The sequence below is a fragment of the Synchiropus splendidus genome, chromosome 6 (genome assembly GCF_027744825.2).
Source record: "Synchiropus splendidus isolate RoL2022-P1 chromosome 6, RoL_Sspl_1.0, whole genome shotgun sequence".
In the NCBI taxonomy this organism is placed as follows: Eukaryota; Metazoa; Chordata; class Actinopteri; order Syngnathiformes; family Callionymidae; genus Synchiropus; species Synchiropus splendidus.
Genome location: NC_071339.1, coordinates 2952181 through 2961394, shown reverse-complemented (window position 1 = coordinate 2961394; position 9214 = coordinate 2952181). Strand labels below are relative to the sequence as shown.

Here is a 9214-nt window from a genome sequence, read left to right as displayed (position 1 = left end):
GTGCCGTCTCTCCTTCCCACACCTGCCCGAACCATCTGACCCCGGTTAAGTCTCCCAGCTTCTCCAAACTGAACATTTCCGACTCTTCTCCTCCTCTGCCACTGATCACCCCAGAGAATGGGCTCCATCAAGTCCACCCTACCTCACGGCCCTCTTCACCTCAAACACTGTTTTCAGAGAGCACAGGGAGGACCCTGGTCAAGGGTTGTTGTATGATTCACTGTGTAAATGTCTGTCACCAAGGGAACTTGCGGAACAATGCTGATCACTCAGCCAGTGTCGTCAGACCTTTGAGGGCCAGTTTTACAATGAATGTGGTGGTAAAAGTTGTGTGGGGTCATAATCCGTCACCAGTGACGACTAGGTCCTGTGTCCGGTGTTCCACTTCAGACATGAGGGAACTGAAATTGAACGGTTCAGTCGTTGTGACCACCCTCACATCCAGAGGCAGGTTAAGAAGCGACTCAGTCAAACCAAGCAGTGGAACTATTGTGACAAGCCTGTGAAAGAACACCGAAAACGTTCAGCCCAACTTTGTAGTTTGATGGTAAATCTATCGAAAACAAAGAACATGGACGCAAACCTCAGACCTTCTTAGAAAGTAATAAAATATAGCTACATTTCCCCTCATTATTCTGTCAATTATAGGAGCAGAAACTTGCTCGCTCAGCACTGATTCAGATGGAATCATATTTAGTGTCAGACAGGGAGGAAAGAAAGTTGTTTAACTGGTGGTACCCCATATAAGAATGAGGGGAAAAAAAGGCTAAAATATATGCCCATGATCATATAATTATTGGACAACTGAACATTAATCATAATATATGGCACTATAATATAGTAAACTTGCCTCAGTACCTTGGCTGTCTCCCGCCATTTTTAAGTCCCCGGAGTGATGCACCTCGGTCTTAACAGAGTGGTCAAGATACTGGTGATTTAAAATGGACGCTGATATCTCTTGTTATTTTAGTTTTACAAAAAACAATCAGGTTTAACATCCGCCTCCCGTCCCGTTTAGGTTGAGTTAATTCGTCGGTTTATTTTACAAAGAGGCCTAGTCTCTGTAGGCTCAGGTGAGAAGGCCACATATAAAAGGAATAACCCTTTACAAACTGCTCAGATGAATGAAATCAAATTTTGATATTGTAAACCAGTCATGGGGAGTTGAAGGTGAAGCACGCAGTTCCATTTCTACACGCAGGGTGGCAGTGCTGGGCGACGCTGTCGCACTCAGAAGCGGCTCTATCTCGTTACATCGAGAGGATCAAGTCGGCGCGGTGTGGATGAAGTCATCCGACGAGCCAGACGTGTAGAAACTGCCGCTAAATATTCCAGGCGTGGCTCCGCTGCTGGGCTCAGGGGGCAGACGTCCCCCATGTTTAGGGGGCGGGAGTATGTGGTAGTTCCCCCACTGTCGTCACAACAGGCGAGTAATTACCGAGCGGACCTCAGTGGTGGAAGCGCGCACGGTCTCGGCAGCAAGACTCCGGCCAGGATGGCGACAGAACACTTGGAGATGAACGGTGGTGCTGATGGGAACGGGGCTGCGGAGGTAAGAGAGCCGGCGTCCGTTGACTCAGCGGCGAGTTGGGCTAACGCTGACGTCCCGCCCGGACTCGGTGGAGCGAGAGCGCGCACGGAATCCAGACCGGGGAAGCGCGGTGGGAATTCGGCCGCTGCCTCCTTCATTTCGCCCAGAAATCCACTCAAAACAGTCTGTGAAGGTCACCGCAATGTGTTTCGGGAAGCCTCGGTCAAGCATTCGACCTGTTTCCTCGGGTAATTATTTACTGGAGAGCTGGTGTCCAGTTGCACTCGGACAATAGGAGGTCAGTCAGTAGTGGCCAGGTGGATTTGTGGCCTCCAAACCTGCTTTGGTCCAATGAATGCTTTTAATTTCAACGAAAAGATACAGAAATAAAATGCAAATATGTATTTATTTACGCTATGTTTGGTCACTTGTCTAGTTCTACAGTTGGTGGGAGGCAACCACTTCCAGGATTTTTTAAAACTTCCCCAAACACTTTCTTATCAGCAGTTGGACTCAAGAATTTCACGAGCAGAAACATAGTTTCTGTAGCAGATGAAAACGGGCCTCGCCTGGCAACTGCAGTTCCATGTCAAGATCGGTGCAGGTGTTAAGAATCAATGTGGTATGTGAGTAATAAATCAATGTTTATGCGTCAATACCAAATTTAAGCCTTTGAAAGTTTTGATTCAGCCTCCTACATCACCAATTCAGTTCCCTTGTTCCATAATTCATCACCCGTTATAGACTCAGGTGTGAACGTCTCTCACAGGGATGAGGTGGTAGGTAACGCCATCCTCTCATGCCGCGGACAAACCGCGTCTTTGTTCCAGCCTTAGTCATTCAGTCAGTTCTAGCTTCCAAATTGAATTCTTCCAGACTGCTATGCAGCACCTGAGAATTCACTTTATTCACTTTATTTATAAAATGTATGACATCATCTCCATCCGGGTGTCATTACAGTGAATTATTAATTCTATTATTTTAACATTTTCCAGTTTAAGTTCATGATTTCAACAATGGGCCACATTGGCACTTGCTGTAATTCAGGACTATGAACAAACCGCTTCACTCCTGTACAAAACAAAACAAAAATGTACAGGATTTGAAGGGCAGAGATCATTTCAATGATTTAAAGTAGAGTGAAAGTTAAAGTTGAACGTCACCAATGGTGTAAGCGGCGTCGCTTTAACACTGTTTCCGGACATGTGCTGGTGGTGTTTGGGGAGAGGTCTGAACTTTGCTCTGAGTAAAAATGACAAGATGGAAAAAGAGAAATGGAAAGGAAATGCTGCTGCCGCGACTTCTCAGGAAACAAAGGAGAGTTCTTCCGCAGGCTTGAATTGGAAGAAGGTGAGATGGTGGAACTTGGTGGGGACCTGCGACTGCCCCGGTTGAACACATCAAACGTTGGACGGAGGGCGAGAGAAAGTGGCACACAGGCTTGAACCTCAGTCAGTGTCGCTGCCAACAAGGGGCACAAGGGAGACATTGTTCGACGGACCCCACCCCGATGAGAGCCGAGTATTCTGGACAGTTTCCTGTCACCAACTAGTATGTTGGTCTAAATGTATGTGCTATTCAGAGGGATCATGTCAAGTGGCAGCTTCAGGTGGACTAGAAGCTGAATTCCGGTGTCAGTCACAATACTGCAGTGTTTGGGTGGAGGCTGTATTTACTGTCCCTGTGTATCAGGATGTAACTGACTGGAATATGTATGACCTCAGGACAGAGTCCAGTACAGAGTTCACACAGGAAAAGCAACAACTTTCACTTCTCAAATCACCCTCATTGTGGCTGTGACAGACCAAGTTCATGACATCATTACTGAGCTATTATTGTATTTTCAGACATTAGAATTGTACCTGCAATAGTACCATGCTAAAATGTCCTGCTGCGTTGTTGGATTTTTGTAGATTCAAGATTTTACAAAACAAAATATGAATGACAGTCTCTGACTGCAGGACTGTGTGAAGATGTCACACTTGAAAGTGGAATTACAAACAGTGAATCATGGTGTTTTCCAGAGTTTCTCACCGACCGCAAGGTTACTGCAGTCAGAGGACGTATTTGTTTGAAATGGAAACTCTCACAGTGTCTTCAGTACAATACATTCTGATTGATAAAAAGTTGAACTTGTTGTGACTAACACTGCTTGAATTGAACTTGATTTAAAGGAACCCGACCCCTGACTGTACTCCACATTGGCACATACCTTTAGTGCTGAGGAGTCATGGGGAATGACCATGACTAATGGGGGATCCCACTTGTGTTAGAGTGGACTGCATTTTTTAGGGATGTGAGAGCCCTTCTGGTTATTACTGGTCTTCTTGTAAATGAGAACGTCACTGTTTACAAAAGCTCTAAGATTTACGGCTTTATGAAGTGGAACTCTCTGAGAGTTGAGCAAGCTGTTGACTTCACTGTCTTCCTGCTGCTGAGGGCTCTGGCTTTCGTTTCAGGTTCCACTGCGGGACCCCCAGAGAAGACCTGATGGACACCTGAACATGAACCACTACGCCAACAAGAAGAGCGCGGCGGAGAGCATGCTGGACATTGCTCTGCTGATGGCCAACGCCTCGCAGCTGAAGGCCGTAATGGAGCAGGGGCCAGACTTCACCTTCTACGTGCCGCTCATCACGCTGATCAGCATCTCGCTGGTCCTGCAGATCCTTGTGGGCGTGATGCTCATCTTCATCGGTAACTGCTCAAACGTTTCCTCAGTGCCAGTGTGTGGGAGAGAGGGGCGGGGCTTCGTTGGCAGCTAATCCTGCTATTCTTTGACCTAAATATTTGCTCTGAGACTCATGACATTCCATACGTTTAAAGAGCTTTCAGCTCTGCCAAGACTCCCAACTCCATCAGCTAATTTCCTTAGCTATATAATTCAATACCTAGTTTAGCGTTTGAAATATTGTTGATGCAATGAGATCATTTGGACAGTAGGTGGTAATATTGTTACACAAACACACAGCAAGTGCAAAGAAGCCTCATGCACTGCGGCTGACCACCAGTTTAAGGGTTGTCCAGATGGCATTTCGTAACAGAACCCTAATCCCATCATCCCCTTTTCATTTCATAGAAATCTTATTAGTTATTTGCTAACAGAATGGAATATAATGTGGCAGATGTTGACAAACTATACACTGACCAATGAGGGGCTCTGCGCCAGGCTGTCTTGTAATAATGAAAAAAGTCGTGTAAAGGTCTGCACTTCTGCACTCCAGCAGCAGCATTTTTTTATTAGGGGCCATTTAATCTCTCACCTTTCTAAATGTGTCTTCAGTCACTGGAGATGCTGTTGCTCATCACTCTTCCTTACAAGGTTGCAGCCCCTGAATAAACTCAAACAAAAAAACAGCATGTTTTTTAAAAATAAATTGTCCAAAAAGCTATTACATGCATTACGAAACTGAAAATATTCCTAAATTATATGTGATTCTTGAACTATTTCTGTCTGTCTTCCAGATGGATCCAAAACATATAACGGTCGTCTGAAAGTAGTACTTTTTGTAGGTGAGGTCCTGTCTGAGCTGGAAGGGCTTCATTTTCCGCATAGCTCCTGCTAAAAGAGACTATTTGGTTGAAAAAGTGTTGAGTCATGAGGGCAGCAGCGGCAGCAGGAAGTGGCTCCCCTCGCTCAGCTGCTTCTAATTTTAAAGTCCTCTTAAATGCTGGGAAAAATAGATTTGGGAGAGTCAACATACCAGCTGCCAAAAATGTTCCTTTTTGACCCACTGGGAGTGAATCTTAACGCGTTGCTCCTCACTGTCTCGTTTGAGACGGCCACTCTCGAGAGCCCTCATGTAGAAAACACTCGCTAACTCATTCCATTGTGGTTTCCGCAGTCAAGTGGAACCTGAACGACCAGAGGATGCACTACAGGCTCAACATCCTGGAGAACCTCACCACTGCGTTTGTCTTCATCATCGTTGTGGTCAACGTCTTCATCACGGCCTTCGGCGTCCAGAGACCTGCGACTCACTCTTGAACCACTTTATTCACATCTTTGTCAAAAGAGCTCGGTGGCGGCTGTAAACACAGCAAAGATGGCAGACTTTTCACAGCCACATCAAACCCTGGATTCTTGTTTGTTCCTCCGTGAGGAGACCAAGCAGATGATCAAGTATTAGTATTGATAGATCAGCAAACTCCTGCTTCATGTGTTTTAGCTGGAGTTTAATTCCTCTGTGTGTTTTGTAAACGTGTGTGAACATTTTATACGACGGAAATATTTATTTCTTGTTATGGTTTGTCGTTTCTCACATCTGTGAGGCTCAGGTTACTGAGGAAGTGATTGCCTTCAAACATCGGGTCGAGTTTCTGTAAACCAAAGTCACAAACTGTTCGGACCTACGTCATGACTGCCTCACTTATTAAACTCCACCAAATGGCTATGTTCTATGCAGTATTTAGTGTATGTAGTGTGTATTGGTTTATATATGAAGATGTTATTGTTTATGCACTCAAGTCTACTATGTACTGCTAGAGAACACATCTGAGCTTTTAAAGGACCAAAATGTTTTTTACTTTGTGGTATAAAACGAGTACTCTGACTACTGTTTTGGAATAAAAAAATAAAGCTGTGATCACTGTTGAAGCACATGTTTATTGGTAAAATCTGATCAGAAACCACAAACAGCTCGAGACAATGGCGTAGATGTGGTGTAAATCAAGGAGAAAAGGCATTTTTAAGACCCTGTGACGTGACCCAGGAAGAGGTAAGCAGTTGAGGATGAAAGGAAAAAAAGAACAGAGCCAACCATGCGATAAAGACAGTGCTTCCTTATGCAACCAAAAAGGAGTTCATATAGTAATAAGGACTCAATCAAAAACAAAAGGCCACTTTAGATAAACAACAAATCGTTTTGACTCAAAGCTCCATTTGATTTGAAATTTCAGTGTAAAATCTAGTTAACATTTTTACTGGACCATATTGCAGACATTAACGTGATCACAGAATAGTATATTTAAAAAAAAACTTGGTTAGAGATGCCACGAAGTAGGTGGCAATGCCTTAACCATATATGTGTTGCAGGCCACAGGGGCCAGTTCCATCCTTGTCAAGGGGAGTGCTAACCTTCTCTCCTTTCATACAACACAGCCTACCGTCGTACTTACGTCACTATATGTAGGGAGGTTTCTACACTTCCCTTCCACTGACAGTGACTCGTACATCGTACATATTGATCACATAAACACAAACGTTTACTAGTTTATGATTCGCAAGAGGCCAACAGTACATTTATAAGGTCGTTTAATGCTTGTTTGACTTAATCTCGCTGAGAGCGTCTTTACCCATAAGGCACTGCGGCGAAAAGTCGCCCGAGTTGGAGGCCGACCGCAAGGCACGTGACCGGAAATGTAGGAGGTCACTAACAATATTTATCCTGCAAGAAATAATGTTAGGCAAAAAAGGTCACTTTTTACTTTTCGTAGACTACGTTTTCGATTATTCATCCCTTAAAATCGTGCTCGTTTGAGGCGTTGTTGGCGTTTGAGTTGAAATGCTGTACTTCATTTAGCCACGCGAGGGCGGTAGAGTACACTTCTAAGAAATCGTCTATTCACATTGGTCATTAAAGAATCCAAATGTGCATAGTAGTGCGACTGACAGACTTTTTGTTCATTAGAGAAAAACATTCTTCTTCTTCTCAGAAAGCAATAAGTTAAATGCAGAGACTGTTTTGAAGTGAGCCTATGAAGAGACACTTGGTGTAACTGTGGTAGTAGTGTAACTGTACAAAAGGCCAGGATCGTGTGAAGGCAGTGACTAATGCAGGAGGTTCTCTTCCGTGTACCAGATTAGCACTTCCTCCGCTTTTCTCTTCAAACCCAGAGCAGCCAACCCCAGTGTCCGGCTGCCTCCGGTCAATCTAGATTCTGAAGGACAAAAAAGTGATTTATTACGTGGTGCTTTTTGAGAACACAAACAACAGTCAGGATGCCAGTACAGAATATTACTGACCGCCATAGTAATAGAGAAAAGCCAGCGCCACCGCTGCACTGAAACACCCCAGAAAGAATCGTGGACCTGAAACATTCATCAGAGACAATATATCGCCATTGGATAACAAATCCAAAAATAAAATACACTAGTAGAAGAGCAGTAGAGTAGTATCAAACCTATGACACTATCTTGAAATAAGTTATAAAAACACACAAGTGGAATATAAAAAAAAACACATCATGAAGCTTCACTGACAGTCGGGCCGCAACAAATGGCCGACGTAGCCGACTGTAATAGACGAGTACATTCGTCACTGACGGGTTGATGAGTGGACTAGTTGTGATGTCATCGCTCTCTGAGCACAGTCAGAAACATTGTGACACAAGACGTCAAAAGCCTGGGACCGTTTCACAAAGGACGTATTTCACTACACACGTGTTTACAACACGTACATTTGACTGATTTTCTACATTACTATGCACAACACAATGAGATCTGCGACTGGTCGACTCGTCATTAAAGTAGTCGCTGACTAGAAGACGATCAAAATAGCTGCTAGTTGCAGCCCTGACAGCGAACAGCACACCATTCACATGTTGTTAAATGAGGTTTGCAGCAAGTCTCCACTTACCTCTGTCATTTAAAACATATCTCTGCTTGTACTTGGTTGGACGTGCGAGTGCATCTGAAGTATCTGATGAGACAATGAAAGGTGAGACAGAAACACTGGAGTGTGACTTCGAAGTCAATGGAACCTCTGAGGCGCAGGCGTGTGGGCAGGCTGAAGTAAACCTCCTCCACGTGCAGGTGAAGAGCTCGGTAAAACTCTCGGCATGCCTCCTCTCCTTTCTCCTGCAGGTGGAGCAGCAACTCCCCCAGCCGGACACAGGTGGGGACGTCCAAGTTTCTGAACTTCAATCGGCAAAGTTATGTTTAAAGTGAATCACGCCCTCAAACACATCAGGCTCGATAGGTTTTTCAATCTTCAAAAAGGACGGCCGGGAGAGTGCGGGTCTCACCTTGGTGGCCTCCTTGTCCGTCAGGATCTGAGGGTAGATTCTGTTGAGCTGCAGAATCAGTTTGTCCACCAACTCCGTGTCCAGCCGCCGGTCAGTTCTCAGAAAGTGACTGTCCAGCATCAGCTGTTCACGGAAGCTCGCTGCCATCGTGTTCAAACAAAAGCGTGAGTTTACGTTGAACGATGACGCCCTCAAAACACGCAACACGAAAAGAACCAACAACCGTGGTAGTAAAGAGGCTTCAATAAATAAACAAAGCTGCTCATTGATGAACCATTCAAGAGTCGGAGCTTTCGTTAGCGAGAAAGTTGGAGACGTCACAAGTGCATGTAATCGATCGCCGACTTTTGTTTAAGACGCCTTTATTGTATTCGTAGCCAGCAAACACGGTCGTTTATATCAGCACTTGCGATCGAGTTAAGTGTTTAGTAAAAGACACGAACCTCCCATAGTGGAGTCTCTTCTGCCCTTCGGAAGCCCCGCCCATTGACGTACGAGTGCTCGTGTGCGTAATGACGTCACGATAAACGCATGCGTCATTTTATTTTATGATTAAAATAGAAAGACAGTGAAGAACAACGACGCTCAGTCGTCAGAAATAGCGTGAATAATTCATGCGAGACGATTACATATGAATGCTAAAATGTAGGTAAAAATATAATCTATATAAATATTCTTAGACAAATTGAGGAGCTATTTGTATAAAAAAGAACAGAT

General features: G+C 44.5%; 2 protein-coding genes and 1 non-coding gene across 4 annotated transcripts; 1 reads left to right on the top strand and 2 right to left on the bottom strand.

The window, feature by feature from the left end:
• Positions 1 to 1249: 1249 nt before the first annotated feature.
• On the top strand, positions 1250 to 6117 carry ninj1 (ninjurin 1). The gene is made up of 3 exons (XM_053869102.1): positions 1250 to 1552; positions 3991 to 4228; positions 5377 to 6117. The coding sequence occupies exons 1-3, from the start codon at positions 1376 to 1378 to the stop codon at positions 5517 to 5519; spliced, it is 558 nt and encodes a 185-aa protein (XP_053725077.1). The 5' UTR covers positions 1250 to 1375; the 3' UTR covers positions 5520 to 6117.
• Positions 6118 to 6123: 6 nt separating this feature from the next.
• On the bottom strand, positions 6124 to 8979 carry card19 (caspase recruitment domain family, member 19). 2 transcript variants are annotated; one of them, XM_053869104.1, is made up of 6 exons: positions 8941 to 8979; positions 8498 to 8637; positions 8234 to 8390; positions 8110 to 8172; positions 7497 to 7562; positions 6124 to 7411 (listed from the first exon to the last, which is right to left on the bottom strand). In XM_053869104.1, the coding sequence occupies exons 1-6, from the start codon at positions 8945 to 8947 to the stop codon at positions 7302 to 7304; spliced, it is 543 nt and encodes a 180-aa protein (XP_053725079.1). In that variant the 5' UTR covers positions 8948 to 8979; the 3' UTR covers positions 6124 to 7301. The 2 variants fall into 2 exon arrangements, with proteins under 2 accessions (XP_053725079.1, XP_053725078.1); XM_053869103.1 differs by lacking the exon at positions 8941 to 8979 and having other exon boundaries at positions 8498 to 8919.
• Positions 6503 to 6630, bottom strand: LOC128761352 (U6atac minor spliceosomal RNA). The gene has a single exon (XR_008415010.1). It is a non-coding gene; the product is annotated as a U6atac minor spliceosomal RNA (small nuclear RNA).
• Positions 8980 to 9214: the final 235 nt, after the last annotated feature.